Below are 19,201 nucleotides of genomic sequence, written 5' to 3' on the forward strand. Positions count from 1 at the left end.
TCTCACACTCGCTCGCATACACACAGCCGGACACACACCTGGGGCGCATTCGAACTCTAGGTACAGTAGGTGGCACACACGAACGCATATGCACATATTAAAAAAAAACCAAAAAAACAGCCTGAAATCTGACAAAGACACGAAGGCAAACGTAGGTGCGGCGAGCCTGGCTCCGGAAACGTGCAGAGCCCCGCAAGTGGTGCCCCCTTAACATGAGACATTTCTGAGGGAGGGCAGACACGGCCAGCGGGGGGGCGGGGGGGGACAGACAACGCAGGGACCCGCGGCTCCCCACCGACAGGGCGCCACATGGCCGGCGCGTAACCCCTGCTTACTGCGGGCTCTTGGGGTAGAAGGGCAGGGTCACATGGCTGAGATCCTGGATGTCGAAGGCGGTGGGCTCCGCGGAGATCGCCTGGCGCTTGGTGCGCGGCTCGCCCTGCAAGGTGCCGGCGCTCTGCTTCTGCGCCTGCTGGGTGGCCGGCCGGATCACCGAGCGGTACTTGTCCAGCTCGTTCTGAAGCTTCTGGATCAGTTCGTCCTTCTGATCCAACTCCAGCTCCAGCTCGTCGATGAGAGCATCCCGCTGCCTCAGCTCCTCGATCTTCTCCTGGAGCGCGTACTGTAAATCCCGCAGGGTGCCCATGCTCCTCCGGCTGCCGGGGGCTCCCGCCCGACGCCGCTGCGCGCCTGGGGGCGTCCTCCCCTCTCGGATCAACTTTCCCCAAAGTCGCCGCTGCCTCCCGAGTGCGAAAGCTTCCTACTTGAGACCGAAGCCAGCCCTGGCTTCTGAGCATGCCCAGTCCGCGGGCTCCAGCCGCCGAGAGTTTCGGGGCAGATTCCACTTCTTGGGGCCGGCGGCGAGGCTGAGCGCGCGGACGAGCCCAGCGGCAGGTCCGCCCCGGGATTAAACCTGCGCCGGGGGCCCGCGGGGGGGCGGGCGGGGCGCGGAGCCCGCGGCGCGGGGGCGGGGAGCGGGAGAAGGGGGCTCGGAGGGGGCTCCCGGGCCGCGGCGGGGCTGCCCGGGCGCCGGGCTGGAGTCGGAGGAAGCGGGCGCTGCGCGTGGGGAGCCCGATAACCCTCCGGGGCGCGCGGGCTGTGCGGGCGGAGCGCGGCGGGGGGGCCACTTTGGGGGCGGGGAGGTGAGAGGGGAAACGATGGAAAGGAAGGACCCCTGGCAAACTGCGGAGGTGTCAGCCGGCTCCAGGGCGAGCCAGCCTCGAGGACGGCGGGCTCCAACCCCGGGAACGTGCCCGGGCGGAGCGGCCTCCGCATCTCAGAAGCTCTGACTTCTGGGGGTATTTTAACCCGCAGCCTCCCCGACAAGGGCTCCCGAGCCCTGGGTCTGGCCTCTCCCTTTTCCCGAGTCACCTCTTCCACCGGGAGCGCAGCACACAGGTGGCTAAAGCTTGAAAAGAAACTTGCCTCTCAGACGAGCCACTCGGTGCCTGGGGGGGATTCCCCCTAACATCCAGGCGCCTTTGGGGGGGGGGAGAAAGGGAGGGGAGGGGGGCTTCTGACACTTTCCCCCTAAGCGTTGCCACTCTGCCCGTTCCTGCTAATTACTCCCCTTTTCCCCCTTTTCCAAACTCAGGATAATGAACTCTTTTTAGGGTGGGGGAGGGTTGGGGGGTGAGAAAAAAAATAATTGCTGATGTCCAAAAAGTTCATCCTAAAATTGAACCAAGCCTTTAAAAATATGACCTCCCTGTCGACAACCAAGCTGTCAGGTCTGTACCCTTGCACTTGAAGAGCAAGGCGCATGCTCTGAAAAAGGGGGGGAATCACAGAGAAGGGGCCTATACCACCGGCCTCTGGCCACCCTCACCCCGTCCCTGTCCACTCAGTATTTCCTAAAATGATGACAATTAAGTAGCATCCTTTCTGTTCAAGAGGAATTCTGACATCATTGGAACGCATGTTTAGAATCGTCAAATATTTACTTAATACTTACTTAAATTTCTAATATTTATCTAAATCTTCACCAGCTCATCCAATTTCATAGCATCTTTATCAACAGCCCTCTAATTACTGTTTGGGGCACTGAATGATACAAACCTCAAAGCTCTGTCTGCCCATTACTTCACACTAAACCAAAGCAGGTCAATAATAGTTCAAAACTGCACTGCAATCTGGAACTATTCGCTGGACTCCGAATTAGCCAAGGACACATATATTAGTATCAAAAAAGAAAAAACTTGCGTACTTTTACTTTTGGATACACAACTTTTTCTGAGCTAAAAAAAGAGGGAGGGAGGGAGGGAGGGAGGGAGGGAGGGAGGGAGGGAGGGAGGGAGGGAGGGAGGGAGGGAGGGAGGGAGGGAGGGAGGGAGGGAGGAACTAGCCCACAGCAAGTTAGCAAGCTCTGTGATTTCAAGTGGCTTAAAGAGGTGTCAATGACAAAGGCTGTGTGATCCTAAACATTCCTCCACACAGATTATGATCTAATTCTTAGTAGAGATGACATAAGACACTTAATTTTTCTGCTTTCCAACATGAACGTGTAATCTATAAAGTGGTTAATTCCCAAAACATTTTCATCTGTAATGCACAAAACATGAATAACTTACCAATACTGATCGCAGGAAATAATAGTTCTGAATTGTTGTTAATTAAAACTAAACCAAGAAGAAGTACTATAGCTTTGTGTAACTGACACTATTCTAAAAGAGCTTCTGTGATATTTTCTTTCTCCTGGGCAAAAGGCCAAATTCTTATCTTTCTAACCTACGGAATTCTTTGATTCCATGGGAAAATGTTTAAAACTAAATGACTGTTCCTATCAATCTATTATAGGAGTCCATGAGGCCAAGAGTTTATGTCTAAAAATATATCAGAAGCAATATAGAAGGAATATCATTAGATAACTCCTAAGCAGGGTTATATTGTAAGGTTCATTTGAGGCTTAAGTTGGGTTACTTAATGTCTTTGAGCTACACAAAGTAGAAGGTCTGTCTACATGTACAAATTAAAATAGAAATAAAAGCATTTTTTCTTCAAAATAAACAATTGTACTTCAACCAAAAAATAGGTATTTCTGAACAAAAGTGAGGGTTGTTTGGTTTTTTTACACTAAATTATATAAATTGTTTGCACTATTTAAACTATCATATCTACACACAACCATAGGATATATCCTATGTGGCATTTTCATTTTAAATGGAAGTCTTGTTATACAAAATATATTCCATGATGAATCCTATATTGAAATTCAGAAATCTATTGTAATAAATGCAAAGAAAGCAAAATGACTATTGCAGTTGACTTATACTTTAAAAGATGTTCAAGGTTGTCCGCCGGGCATGGTTCAGCGGTTGAGCATCATCGACCTAGGATCCAGGCGATGGAGGTTCGATTCCCAGTCAGGGCACATGCCCGGATTGCGGGCTCAATCCCCAGTGGGGGGAGTGCAAGAGGCAGCTGATCAATGACTCTCTCATCATTGATGTTTCTATCTCTCTTTCTCTCTCTGAATTCAATAAAGATATATTTTTTAAAAATAAAATAAAATAAAAGATGTTCAAGGTATAAAAATGTATTCATTTATAAGAATTATATTAGCCTATATTATGAAAAATAATTTAATTTTCCCTTAAATACTTTATAATTGTATAGGCAAAATCCAGAAATCTAGGCTATTCTTATCTGTTCTTGAAGTCAAAATAAATATTTTAAGTTAGTTTTTCTATGATGATCTTGAAAGATTGTTTAAGTCTTGATAGACCTGATTTTCTATCTCAACCTTCTGAGTGATTCCATTATTTTCTTAAACATCTTTTGCATTGTACTTGGTAAATGCTAGGAATAAATTTGATGTAAAAATTTATCAATGTCCTGCAGTTAAATTTCAACAGACAAATTTTATTATGTGTCTCATAGTAAACTTAATTGGCTAAATTTTAAGATCAAAGATCAGGAATAAGTCTACTTTCAGATCTGGAATAAAGTGGAGTGAAATAACATATACTGAGCTCTCCCAATACCCATCTGAGATGACATCTTGATGTTAGATGTTAAAACAGAGAACAATGCAATTTTGAAGGAACCGAGTTAATACTCTAGAATTTCATAGTCAACTCACGACTTAACTTTTCAGCAGTCTCTCCTTGTCATAACTGTAATAGAAGCAAAGTTCTACCAGTAGCCAGACCAACTTGTGGCATGTGGATGCCCTTCAATTTTGCACCCAACCCTCGTGAATGAAAATAAGTATTATCACTCTTTCCTTAATAAAATCTCAGAATTGTCTAATATAATATTCAATAATGCAGTTTTATCATGATACTAGCTATTAAAAAAATTAAATTTGTACAGTTTATATCCGCCACTAAAAATATAATTTGCCCCAAATGAACTGAAAATTTTGTAATCAAGTTGTCCCTTTCACTAATGGAACATTTCTTGGAACACTCCTAAGTTTGAAATTTTCTTCTGCCATTTCATGTACATATCTTGAACTGCAAGAAGCACGTAAACAAAAACCATAGCTAAGCTTTTGGGGCATTGGAAGACACCCTTTATATTAAATTGGTAGCAGTAACAAATACCCCCAAGTATCTAGATATGGAAGTTACTGTTACCGGTAGGCATACAGGCTTGCTCTAAATTGCTAATCCTAATCAAGGTCACAATAAAAATAACTAACGTCATTGAACTCTTAATGCATGGCAGGCGCTGTCATGTAACCCTACAAATTGGACATTATTATTTCCATTCATATTTGAGAAAACAGAGGCACAAAATCACTCACCTAATAAACAGTAAAGCCTGGATTTGAATCCAGACTATTAGATGCAGAGCTCAGTCCCTTAACCCCTCCCTGCATTGCCTTTTGCAGGAATCCCAATTGTTGCTCTTGTCTTCATTCTGGATTCAGAAAGATGAATGTCCTTAACATTAATTAGCCTGACAGTGACGTGGGGCTGAGGAAGTAGAAAGAGGAGAAATTTGGAAAATCCTGAAATTTTTTTACAAGTTCCTTCTCCTAAAACTGTCTTCACTCCAGTACCATTTCATCTTGGTTTAGGATGATCATCTGTACCCATTAGCCTGAGGTTGTCCTGGTTTTAATACTAAAATTGCTTGGGACTGTCCTGGTTTTAAAACTGAAGTCCTAGGGACCCCTTGGCCCTGGACAAACCAGGACAGTTGGTCACCCTAATTAATTCAGGATTGCCGAGCCTCTCTATTTTATAAATATTTTCAAATTTTGCTTTCAAAGTTACTGATAGAAAATTAACACCAAAAGGAATATATATAACAATAATACCTATTATTTTAGGCGCATTACAAATGCATTTACGCATTTGTTTGTGTAAATATGTTGGAGGAAAGCAATCATCCTATTCCACAGCCTAATAATACACCATAGAAATTGTCTTTGGACTGTAAAGGGGAACAAATCTGACAACAGAATTTTAATTACACTTGGATGAGTCAGACAAGGATTCAAGGCTCTGTTTTGGTTCATTGTTACAGAAATCTGGAATTTAGACACATGGGCTTCCTATGGATTAAGCACAGCATTTCAAACACCTATTTGGTTATCTCTTATAGAATTATATTATTCTATGATTGTGTTTTGCAGGTAGATTCAGCCATCTGGAATATATATTTAAGTGGATATAAATAAAAATTCTAATGGTTGGGCTGTTTTGAAGTCATACTACTGAGAATTATACGTTCTGCATAAAAAGAAGGAAAAAAAAAACATAAACCCTTAATGATGAAAAACTTACTGCAGAGACTTGGAAAGTAATAGTGCATTGTACCATAATTGCTAATGTGCTTAGAGTTTAATACCAAATTAGTGTCATGCTTAATACTAGTTGAAATGAATTCTTATAGACCACAGCTGAGAATAATGGTAAGTTACTGTTGGGCCTCAGCCTAAACTAGTGCCCCCCAAAAAATCCATGCACCAGCTAACAAAAATAACATTCCTTTGTACTGTTAGTAAGCTTCCCATTTCCAAAGATCAGAAGAAATAAGATTTCTAAGAAGAAAAATATTAGGTTTTCTGTATTATTTTATAATTGGAAACATTTTAAATGCATAAAATGGAATTTAAGATGCTTTTTCCCACAAAATATTATTTTACTGTATTTTAAGCCCAGAGAATATATACATGAGTATGAACATCATAATATCTGTGAATCGGATAAATAAGCTACAGTTTCTCAGTTCCATTTCGGTGAATCTTCTGGTATATTAAAGCACATTATTTCTTAAGTTAATGCATCAGTATTTGCCACAAAATATTCAAAAACATTTGCAAAAGTAATTTTGCTTCTGAAAGTGGATTTGATATCATGTGGCTTATGGGAGAATAGCTCTGGAGTCAATTATTTTTTGTTGTTGCTTTTATATCAAATAGCTTTTAACAGATGAAATAACTTACCATTTTTCCCCTATATGTTTTGTAATCAAAATTGAAAGTGAAAAATAAAACTGCATTTTGCCTGTGAACTTACCAAAATTAGGAAAGTGGAAAATTACTGAGGATATCAGAAACAATAAAATGGAATATTGAGTAAACTGGATTTTTATCAGTAAGTAAAATGAATGAATTGGGCAAGAGAAATATAGGGAGACATTTACACTGTGAGAATGTCAGAGACTTGGAGGAGAGGGGAAGTTGCAGGCAAAAAGGTTAGACAGGGAAATACACAGAGATCCTCATGCTCATTAACTTAATGGACAAGTAAATATCACCTAAGTTCCAATTGAATTAACTCTTGATATTGTGACTTTTATAGAATAATCATGAGATGGAAATCCAGAAATCCATCTCTAATGACAGGCAAATGAAGCAGTGGGGTATTAAAACAAATGGATATTATTCTAGGGCCAAGACATGGTACCTGAAGTTTATGAAAGCATTACCCTTGGAGCACTGGTAGAGCCTCAGGCTGAGGCCCAGGAGATGCATATAATCGCTATGCATTTGAAATCAACCTTTAAATTATCAGTCATTTTGCCCAACACACATTTTTTGAAAAAATTCCGTAATTTCTTCCTTGTCGAGGTTGGATTTTTTAAAATTCATTTTTCAAAGTACAGGGATTTATCTGGTAGATAAGAATACTTTAAATATTAGTGGTTCAGATACTTAAAAGACATATACAAATACCTATATAATAAATAAGTTGCCAAAAACAGCAATATATCAAGTACCATATGGTTTTAATGCCCTATGTAAATAAATAAAATAGGAAGAACTTTTAGGCTTTTTTGGTATTTGGTAGAATATTCAGTGTCTGTCTTGAGTCACTACATTATGTAAGAATGTTTGTCCTCAAAGATCAAAGTTAATTTAGGGAGTTATGGAAAATTCATCTAAGTTTTCCACAGATTACAGTCCAGCCAAAATTCTAACCATCTAGCTCCCTTAGAAAAGCATCTATGTTAATACCAATTTTCAGTAGAAAAAAATGACAGAGAAATTTTCAAAATGTTTATTTGTGGAATATTAAAAGCAACTGCTGCTGTTAGGAACATAGAGAACTTTGCGAAAATTGCTTGTTTTCATTTTGCAATTTCTGCTGGTGGGACCTTCTATCGGTACACAGCAAGTTACATTCTCTCAGCAGTCACAGAACTGAAACTCGGCTAATGTCACAGCATCTCCACACACAACCCGTTGTTTGATTTACCTTATGCTACTCTCACGGGCTCTCCCAAAAACCGAGTGGTAAAGAACTGACAACATTTGCCACGGTTTGACACTCTACCCTTTCCCACCTCCTGGGAGGAAAAAAGCAAAAGTGTCTTTACTCTTTGCTCATAATGGATATCATACAATTTTGAGCCAGAATGGACCACGGAGATTATGTAATGCAACATCCTAATTTCAAATTTAAGAAAACTTAAAGACCAAGGCAGAGGCGAGTTTAGAACCCAAGTCTCCCAGTTCTCAGCACCGTGTTCTTAAAGCTGTACTGTTCCTTCACTTGGCATTTCATTATTCCCGCACATAGAAGCCTGATTCGGTTCTCATGAAAATCCAACCACGTATCTCCTAGTAATTAACAGTTGTTAAAGCCAATTCAGAAAGCTTTAATTTGCAGCAGAGAACAAAATATATTAAAAGGTCTTTGAAATGTCTGATTATTTCTCTTATGCCTCTCCTTATATTCAAACCAAGTGGAACTTCTGTTGCTACTATGGGGATCTACATGAAGGGGTGTGTTTGTGTGCGGGGGTGCACACGCTTGCACAAGGCATGCATATTACCATACGTGTGAAATTTAAACCACGTGCTTCTAATCAACAAACTTTCATTTCTGTCAAAATAAAGGTGGGCCCACGAAATGGGTGGTTCCCAAATGCTTTGTATTACACCTTTTCACAAATATCTAAGTGGGGAAATAGAATAAACCATCTTGCTCACTTTTTCTCTTTAGATACAGCAGCTCAAGTTTCTCACATTACAGGGCTTTAAAAGCCCTTAAAATATGAAAGGTAATCATTACCAAGAAAGAGAAAATTTGTCTCCGACTCATAGAAATCAAAGGGTAAGACCCTAAACCTCGCGTAAAGCTCTCTTAGGATTCAAATGGTAATATTGGCTTCATTCCTTAAAATCACATAGTTTATCTTAGACCATTTGACATTTTTCAGGTATAAAAACTTTAGACTATACCTAAGGGTAACTTGGTTTATTTAACATTTTCTAATGGAGTACTGTACAAATTTGGCAAGAGAATAAAAACCAGTAAAGTTGTATTTCAAAATACATTAAAAAGGCATTTGGATTTTTACTACATTAATTTTTCTTAAAATAATTTTGTGTTTTAATATTCTAAGTATATGCCCTTTGAATGACTAATATATCTACAAAGCAAATTATCAACATTAACACATTATATGATTTTCATATTCTGGAATCATGAAATATCCCAGTGTGAGAAATTGGGATAATTGATGGAGAAAAGACAAATGACCAAGAAAAAACATATGGTCATGGCTGGTGCAACAGCCAAACTCTGTGGTCAAAACACAGCTTTGCCAGCAACCCAGTAACTTGAAACCCAGAGCTCTTAGCCAAAGTATATACTACAATGCATAGTATTGTAGTATATATAGTATATATATAACACAAATGTATGTGGTGTATTTGTGTTTCATCAAAGTGAGAACTAAAAAACACTAGTTTCATAAAATGCTGATCAGTGTAACAAAAAAGAATTCCATGGTCAAAAGTGTTTGGCAGACACTGAGAAAAGTTTAATAAAATAGATCTCTTTCTGCATTATTTCTCAGCACTTTTTATTTTCCAGTGTGTATTATGAATCTCTAAAATAAGTATTTACAGTTGATTTAAACAAATAGACTTTCATCTAATACTTAAGTGTTGAAACTGAGTATTTCTAACATTTAATCACTTAAAAACAATTCATTACAAACTACAAGCACCTACCCCCTTTGTGAAATTCCTTATCAGTATTTACATACACAACAATATCAGGAACAAGGACACATAGTGCTGGTCTCACCAAAGTACTGCCAACCACCAGTATCTCCCCTTCAAAACCACAATTTACCCAGCCTGTGACCACAGCCAATGACATGACAGAAAACCATGAACATACGACAAATTTGGTGCTTACAGGAAGGACTAACATTGCCATTTAACTTATAATCTCATTTCCTCTCTTCATTTTTTATTTATTTTTTAAATATGTCTTTATTGATTTCAGAGAGAGGAAAGGAGAGGGAGAGAGAGAGACAGAAACATCAATGATGACAGAGTCCTTGGTCGGCTGCCTCTTGCACGCCTCCCACTGGGGATGGAGCCCGCAACCCAGGCATGTGCCCTGACTGGGAATCAAACCATGATCTCCTGGATCCTAGGTCAACACTCAATTGCTGAGCCACACCAGCCGGGCGCATTTTTTTCCTCTCTTTAAATTAAGCTAGGTCACAGGATTGCTGCTCAAGGGAAAATTACAATGGCACCGAAGTCAGGAGAGCGGTTGATTAATTATTAATTATATAAGTGTTATACTGATCTTTTAGTCCTTTAAGATCTTCAGGTACCAAGTAATTTGATTTTAATATTTCAAGGCCTTTCCCCTGGTGATTCTCTTTCTGTCTGTAAAGATCCCTCTCCTAACCCCTCTCACTATATTCCAATCCCAAACCCATCACTTCCCCACCATCGTCCTTCCATCTTTTGAGTCATTACCTCAATGAACTCATTCTCCGGTTCTTCCCTCAAATATCACTCCTTCTGAAAATCCTTCTGAATCATGCCCATGGTATTTTCCACTGAAAGAGCACTTACCGTGAGTTATAACTAGGTATTATTTGCAAGGATATTTTCTAAATAGCTGTTATCCATTAGACTGTAAACACCAAGAAAACAAGCATCTATGTCCATTTTGCCCATCAAAACCTAGAACAAATAGGCCCTCCCTAAAATTTGTTAGGTTCATTGAATGAATGAAAGTAGGATTAGATAAATGAATTCAAGAAATATTTATTTAGTATCGCAACACATCACTATCAATAAACGGACCAAAGAAATGTCCCTTTCTCTCCTTTCTCCATCAAGAGATCCAACCAACAAACTGACATAATGCCCTTTGATGCAGAACGGAAATGGGCTTCAGGGCATGCACCCCTCACTTGGGTGTCATTCATTAATACAGTCATCGTAAGTCAGAAACCTCAGTATGATGACCCCTGAGCAGCTGCTGCCTGTCTGGGTCTCGGCGAGAAAGTCTGCAAGTCACTTGTCCCACCAGGTTTTAAATAGCACTGATTTTCTATGTTTTTCTTGGAAATATCTGTGGTATCTGCTGCCCTTGGACAAGTAGTTCAAATGTGGATCTGATCACTCCAAATAATCATGTTAGGTAAAACCTTTGAAACTAAAATATTATGACCAAAATTAGCCTGAAATATGTGTTAAATACAGCGTAGAAGCGAATACAGGTAATGAATGTCTCTGGAACATGATACAAGGGAAAACCTAAAGAATATGCTAGGGTGATTTTTTGGAAAATTGATATTTTAGCTCTCGAATTCTGCACGTTCTTCTACATGTAATAAATCATATATATCAGAGGCTTAGTTTTTTCTTAAATGTATTTTTTTTCTTTAACCTAAGAAAAGACAACATAGACAGCAAGTCCCTCGTTTAAGATCCCTGATAACTGTGTTTTCAATCTGTCACCTTGAAATATTTCTAGGAAATAGTATTTCTTGATACTCATGCACCTTTTCAGATTACACCTAGACAATCAACTCTTTTAATGAACTTCTATCTCACCATCATCTCAGAGTGTTTCTTACTTTTAGGCTTATAATCTGTTGTCTTCAAGGTTCACTGCTCTTTCATAGAGCACTGACAGCTTCTACAGAAACGGCAATTCTGCAACTTCTTTGGTTTCTTCACCCGTTCTAGCTACTCCTTCAAAAAGCTGGCTGCTTTCTCTGGAGTTGGTCTGTTAATAGTCCTTCTTACTACATCTCTTTGAAAGCTATTCATGTCACTGCATATTATTTTGAAAGCAGATGATTTTAAATAAGGTACTCGTAAGTTATAACAGTGATTGTTAACCAACGCATACCTGTGCCTGACCTGATCGCCACATTTACAGTAGCTTTAGAAGTTCTGATTGAAACAACATTCAAAAGGCAGATTTGTCTCCAAAAGTACTTTTAATTCAGTTATTTCATCCCTAAAGTAGATATCCTTTCCTCGTTCTTGTTTTTTCTTTTGTTCTTTCTATAGAATATCAGAATAGGCCCTTCAATCAAAAACTTAATACTTACAGTAAACTGAACATGAAGCGCTCACCTTTGGGTGTTAGCCATAATCTAAACGCTAAATAATTGTTCAATTAAATCAAAGATGGGGTATATAGTTTGTTAATGAAAAGAAGGAATATTTCTCAGATATATTTTTTCTATAATTTCAAAAAGTCAGCTAGAAGGTTTCCTAAGTTCTTCAAATTTACTGCACTTGAATATAAATTTTGTGATAAAGGTAACTTTTGTGAAAGTTACAAAAACCTAAGCCAAAACTTTTCCTATGAAAAAATAAAAAGAAACGCCTACCTATAGAAGAGAGTCAAATTTGGAAATAAAGATTCAAAGCTCTGCACACAGAAGCCTCACAAATCTCTATAAATGAATCTTTACACCTCAAAAATATAATTCTGCTTCTGGGTCTAAACGGAAATCGAAGTTTCTAATTTGCAACTGCCTGAAAGTTTTGGATCTTTAATAAAACCCAAGAGCTAATAACGATTTGAATGTAAAAACCCTCTTGGAATTGCATCATTTATCTCTAGTGGTTCTTATTTCTATATTTTCCTCAAAAGAAACAGGAGCTTCATGTTGCATTTTCATTGTGCATATCCTGAGAAGCGGTATTTTCTAAGAGGAAAAAAATATATGTGATTAACAGTAATTCAGCTATATCAAAGAAAATATCTCAGTGAGATATGTATATCTTTCTACATATAGAAATCATAGTTCTTATTTTTTCAGTTAAAAATATTTTTTAGAAAATGCTTTCTAATTGAGATTTAAATCTGTCACTTTTTAAAAGCACAAGGTTAAAAATCATAATGTGGTTGTGAAATTTATACTTCTTTACATCGCTTATTTTATTTTAAATACACTTCCATAAATAGTAGACAGCTTTAACAATCATTACATTCTTTGAATTTTTCTCTGTTATTAAATACTAATTTCTAAGGGCGAAAATAAAGAACTAAAGGTACAATTGCACCCTCTACTGTCCAAATGTACTATTCCGTATTGAGCACAGCACTGTGTATGTTTAACACATTCATTATAAAAGTAACAGGTGAATCATATTGACTTCCTTTTGATTTTAATTAGCAGATCCTCAAAATATTAAACTCTATTGATTAGTGTTTCTTTAGTAATACAAATGGAAACTTTACATTTATATAGTTACTGGGACTAAACTAATTTAGAAAAAGTGACTTAACAATGTACTTGAAACATAAAGTATTCATTAATTTGCTGACAATAAATGACAATGCTGATCACCTTTTTAAGATTAGTCTTAACTAGGAAAAATATCAAGTCATTCAAACTAACAATTTTCATTGTCCTCTAATAGTGTAAAAAGTTTACCCATTTTTTTTCAAGTTAGAAATTAAAATAAACATTAATGTTTATCTCAATGGTACTTTGAAATTCTAAAAAAATTAGTTTGAAGACCCTTCTATTACTGTCAACACTTAAAATACTACTATGCTTCATGGTGCAGTGAGAAGATCCCTTTGTTTTTTCTCCTTAAATTTACAACCAGTTGAACAACTATAATTCAACAAAGGTTCCTCTGCTTAACACACAAACACACCTGAGAGATCCACGCACTGGTGAATCTGAAGGTGGGAGTACTGGGACAAGTAAGGGAGGTGGCACAGGGGGAAGGACAAGGTCAGTGTCCACAGATGCAGCTTGGCACCCGCCAAAACCCTAACTAATGCAGTGCCTGTGACGGAGTCAGGCCACAGCCCTCAAACTGCGGCCTGGCAGAGGGTAAGAGCGGTAGAAGCAGCATCTTTGCTGGAGGGCAAGTGGCAGAAGCAGCGTCTAGCCGGGGAAGTCAGCTCCTGCCCCCACCCGTCGCTGTTAACTCCAGCAGGAGCCTGGACGTGGTCAAACAGCACAGTGGGACCAGCGGCCACTAGTAACAAAGGAGGCAGCACCAAGGGCTGGCGAACAAGGTTCCCGGCACCCTCCATATCCCTCCACCACAGTGGTGGTGCCCCCGACCACAGCCGCCTGGACATGGTGGGAACACCCTCCCCCCTGGTAGGTATTAGGCAATTCCCATGCCTGCAGCAGCACTACCACCAGCCTCTCTACTGTGGCTGTGGAGGCACAAGTAGCACAAGTAAAAGAAAAAAAACTTATGTTATTCACCATCTAATGGAAAACCAAAAATAAAGGCCTCTAATGTCAATCTGCTAAAATGTTAAGACTTAAAACAGTGCCTAAACAGAAGATGAATTCACCACCTGAAATGTAAAGGCAGAGAAACAATCAAGTACCATGAATAACCAAGGTAACACTGTAACACAGGGAAAAATGAACCAAGGTAACACTATAACACAGGGAAAAATGAAAAGTTTCCAGAAATGAAACTCAAAGTCATAAAAGGCCATGATGTAAGTGGTGGAGAATTCAAGGTTGCAGTTATGAAGAAACACAATGAGATACAAGAAAACTCAGGAAGGCAGTTCAGTGAACTCAGGAATGAAATTAATGAACAAAAGGAGAAATTTACCCAAGAGATTGGAGCTATAAAAGAGAGCCAAACAGAAATACTGGAACTGAAGAACATAGATGAGATGAATAATATATTAGAGAGCATTGGAAATACAGCAGGCCAGATGGAAGAGAGAATTAGCAAGCTCAAAGAAAAAAATCTAGAAATGGGCAGAAGAGAGAGATCCAGGAGTGTAAAAAAAAAGATCATCGCAAAAACAGTCTCACTCCATTAGATAATATGTAATTTGATGGGAACCTAGGAAAGGAGCTCGACATTCAAATACAAGAAGCTAAAAGAACACCTAATCATCTCAACACAAAAAGACACTCTCTGAAACACACTGTATTAAAACTGTCAAAAGTTAATGATAAAGAGAGAATTCTGAAGAGACCCAGAGAAAACACAAACGAAACCCTATTAGATTATCAGCAGGTTTCTCAGTAGAAACCCCACAAGCCAGGAGAGAGTGGAATAATATACTCAAAAAATTGAAAGAGAGAAATCATCAGCCAAGAATAATATATCCATCAAAATTATACTTTAAATATGAAGGATAAATAAAGACTTTCCCAAACAAAAGTAGAAGGAATTTACCACAGGACCTATAATAAAAGACATGTTTAAAGGAGCTCTTCTACCTGAAACAGAGACAAAAGGATACAAAACTGAGTACAACCAGGCCGGTGAGGCTAAGTGGTTGAACCATGCACCAAGAGGTCCTCTCGGTTCAATTCGTGGTCAGGGCACACGTCCAAGTTGAGGGATCCCAGTGGGGGTCGTGCAGGAGGCAGCGAATCGAGGTTTCTCTCTCATCAATGTTCCTATCTCTCTCTCCCTTCCTATCTCTAAAAATCAATAAAAACATTTTTAAAAACCGAGTACAGTGATAAAAAAGCAAAAGCAGAAAACTGCAAGTCTATTTTAGAACAGGGTATTAAACACTTAATTATAACTTAAAAGTTAAAGAGAAAAAATAAATTATTAACAGACCTAAAGGGAGAAATGGACAAATATACAATAATAGTAAAGGACTTTAAGATGCGACTCACATCAAAGGATAGACATCCAGACAGAAAGTCAACAAGGAAATATTGGCCTTAAATGCCACATTAGATTAGATGAACTTTGTAGATATTTATAAGACTTTCTACCCCCAAATGACAAACTACACAGTCTTCTCAAGTGCACATGGATATTCTCAAGGACAGGCCATATGTTGGGACATAAACAAATCTCAATAAATTTAAGAAGACTGAAATCATACCAAACCTCTCCTCTGACAACAATGACATGAAACTGGTCCAGAAAAGGAAAAATTGAGGGAAGGAAATCATAATTCATGTAAATAATCATTCAGATTATTTTTACAATATCTGACATTTACTGAGTACTTATTGTAGTATTTTATGAGTGTGAAGTACTGCGCTGAGTGCTTTTCATCGGTGATCACAAGCCTCACAAGCCGATGAGGTAGGTATTTTTGTTATTCTCCCTGTTTTAAAGGTGAGAACACTGAGAATGATTAACATTTAAGTGACTTGTCAAAGGCCATACAGTTAGTGAATACAAAAAATTGGGCTTCAAACTCAGGAAGTCTTGACTCCAGGGACACGGTGTTTATAACTACGCTCCAACAATTGTAATGATGATGATAATAATATGACTTTTATTACTATCTACCCTATGCCAGCACCAAAGCCCATGCTTGGCTGTATATTGCACCATTGCTTTCTCAGTATTTGACCCCCACATAAGGTTATAATAATAATTCCTAAGTAAGTAAACTTAGCTTCCTTCTGAAGGGCATGAGAGTCTTCCCCTAGAGTTCTGGATCCAACTTCTTGGAGCAGGGCATCTACTTAGTGATCGCATCAACTACTCAAGCAAATTATATAAGTATACAACATCACCCTCTCTAACAACACTTAATTTTTAGTCTAAATAAGTGCTGAACTTCAGGAATTTTTAGAACAATAAATCGCTTTAAGGAAATTATTTTATAGTTCATTCAAAATTATTTTTGCTACTTTTATAACTGCCTTGATGTCTTCTATGTAATCGCATATTTTTTTTATCTTCACCTGAGGATATATTTCTTAATTTGAGAGAGAGAAGAAGGGAGAGAAAGAGAAACATCGAGTGGTTGTTTCCTGTACAAGCCCTGATCAGGAATTGAGCCCACAACCTAGGTACACTCCCTGACTGGGAATCAAACCCACAACCCTTTGGTGTACGGGATGGCACGCCAACCAACTGAGCCACCCGGCCAGGGCTGTAATCACATATTAAAAACAGAATAGGAACATATTCTTCAAAGTTAGAATTATCCATGGACTGCTTTTATTTTTCCTATGAAAATTTAGTAGAGAAATTAAAGTGTGTATACATGTGGTTTAGTTCAAGATGAGACTTAGTTCAAGATGAGAAAATTTTTCAGGACTAGAACTTATTATCAAAAGTTAAAGCTCAAAAGGGCAAAATAGGATATTTCCAATTAGAAAAAAGAAGTTTTTCTTTTTTCTAAAAAGTATTTAAACGTAGTTATATCACTTTTACTGTACTTTGCTTTGAAAACTGTAAGTTGGACTCCACATAAAAGAGAATACACTAAAGAAGCAGTTATAAATAACTTCATTTCACCAAGAGGTTGAAAAAAGTCAGCTGCCAATATACAAACCCACAAACCACCAACTTTTCCAAACTCAGTTCCACAACGTCTCAATATATTCAAAAGCAAAAAAAATTGACATGAACTACTGAACACCACCATGCTGTGTGGTCTCCAGGCTATTCTCTTATCTTTTCTATACATTGCTCACATTTTAAGCCAAAAGCTTTAACTTTTTTTTGTTTTAAAAAGATTTTTTTTTTTTTTTTTTTTTTTGTGAAGGGCAAAAGCTAGTCACAATGTTACTAAAAGAACAACAACAAAAAAAGTCCATGCATAAACACATTGGCAATTATTCTAAGGCTAAAGACACATACTTCTGGAGATGGGAATGGTCCAAGATACCACAGAAATGACATTCCCAGTGATAAATACAATTCAAAAGGGGCAACTATAGAGATTCCAGGTGGCTCTAATTTGCCAGGACAGATTCACTTTCCAAAGGTCTGCCTTATAGTCACATTATGTGCCTCCAATAATTTATTTTTCTGAGAGTATATCCCAGCATATATATACTACTACATGGACATAATAATTACTGCATGGAATTAGGAGATGGAGGTGGGCCAGAGAATGATTAAGATAAAAATAATTACACTTTAATAATTTTAAATATCAACTACCAGTGATTCAGAAAGGTCATTAAAAGCCTTTCAATCTAATGGCCCAAACCTTTTATCTACCCAATGCCAGACAAAATGATAGAAACACTGTGGAAAAGTAACTGATTTGGTGATAAGTCTCTTCTCACAGGGCACAATTTCTAACTTGAAAATAGAAATATTATTGACTAATCATTCAATGGTAGAACTGATTTCATATTAGGAAACAATCTCTAGTAAGCCATCTATTCTCTACCATTTGGGTTGCTACTAATTCTTTCCACTTAAACACAGCTGTATGTTTACTAAATCAAAACCAATGTGGAATATACAGTAGAGGTTAAGGTTAGGTGAAAATAAAACAAAGGGGCATATTTTATATTGTAAATCATTTTGTAAGGTCGCAATATGGGCTCCCAGTTCAGCAACCTCTGATCCTGAGTTTGGCAAAAGAAAGAATTCAGAGCCAAGAATTCTAGTGCAAAAGGAAGTTTACTTATGACAGAGGCAGAAGAAGTGAGCCAACAGAGCTGGATGGACTCAAAAAACAAGTTACTGAGGCAAAAGAAGGGCCCCTGAAGGAAAAAAAAAAAACAAAAATACACACCTTGGGAAAGAAGTGGGGAAAAGGCATTAGCGTGCTGGAGAGAGCAATCGAGCCTTAAGGGTTTTTACCCATTTTCTAAGGCAGGAATTTTAGGGGAGGTCTCAGAGGAGGATCTCAATAGAATATTCATCAGCTTTCCAGGTGTGTCCTTTCAGGGTTATAGTTTCTACTAATTGGCGGGAGCTAGGGTAGGAGGTAATTAGTCATTGTGTCTGGTCCTGATGTCAGCCATTGGGTTGCTTCGTCTGGTTTTGCTGCTTTTCTGGGCTTGAAGCTGAAACACAACTGAAGCCTAGATGTCATCTCCAGTTTGACCAAAACTCTGTCTCCGTGGTCAAGACTCAAGGCTTTGTTCCTAAGATTATTTGTAATTGTCAGAATGTAATTGTCTTAATGCTTAAGGGAGTGGCCCTGCAAGGGAGAAGGAGACAGGTGAGTGAGGGTGCTGGGTGGGGAGTTTGAAGCAGCCATCTGCCTCAGTTTCCCCATTCCACTTGCCAAGGGATGTTCCTAGCTTTCTTAGTATCCTGCCTCAATTACTCTACATTCAATATTTTATTTGGGGAATTTTCTTCTGAAAGCTTCTGAGTAAAAAAAAAAGGCAAAAAAAGAATTTGTGCACATCTGTTTATGTATTCAGGAAAAGAATATTCAAACTGGGCATTAGTCCAATGGGAAAGCCTGCACAACATAATCCAGCCCCCAAACACACTGCTCACTTATTAATAAGAAAATTCCAGGTTAGATTCTTGCCAAGAGATGTCTTTCTTTTCCAAAAATTATCTTTGGCTATATTTTACATTTGATTTACTCCCCTCGGTGCATAAAGAAATAAAAGAACTATTGTCCAATGTTAGAAGTTGGAATTTCTCTGAACCCTGGTGAAAGAAATATAAATCTATTCACTGAAATTGTTTGGAGAAATAATATAATTTATAAAATGTACTGACTGCCTTTTACTTTTATTGTGCCATAAAATCCACATTGATTTTGGTATAAACAATTTTCAAAATAGTCTTCAAATAAATATTGTTCAATAAATCCTATATCTTACT

At 38.4% G+C, this 19,201-nt stretch overlaps 1 protein-coding gene across 2 annotated transcripts in view; it reads right to left on the bottom strand.

The window, feature by feature from the left end:
* Nucleotides 1–19,201, bottom strand: part of PRKG1 (protein kinase cGMP-dependent 1) — a 949,780-nt gene that overhangs the window by 879,118 nt on the left and 51,461 nt on the right. Inside the window, exon 1 of one of the 2 annotated variants that reach the window (XM_016220747.2) lies at nucleotides 336–646. The exons of the other annotated variant lie outside the window; for it this stretch is intronic. Within the exon in view, the coding sequence (XP_016076233.1) occupies nucleotides 336–646 (311 nt within the window). Of the gene's footprint in view, nucleotides 1–335; nucleotides 647–19,201 lie in introns of those variants that run through there. 2 annotated transcript variants of the gene reach the window in all.

Source organism: Miniopterus natalensis, chromosome 14 (genome assembly GCF_054644295.1).
Source record: "Miniopterus natalensis isolate mMinNat1 chromosome 14, mMinNat1.hap1, whole genome shotgun sequence".
Taxonomy (NCBI): domain Eukaryota; kingdom Metazoa; phylum Chordata; class Mammalia; order Chiroptera; family Miniopteridae; genus Miniopterus; species Miniopterus natalensis.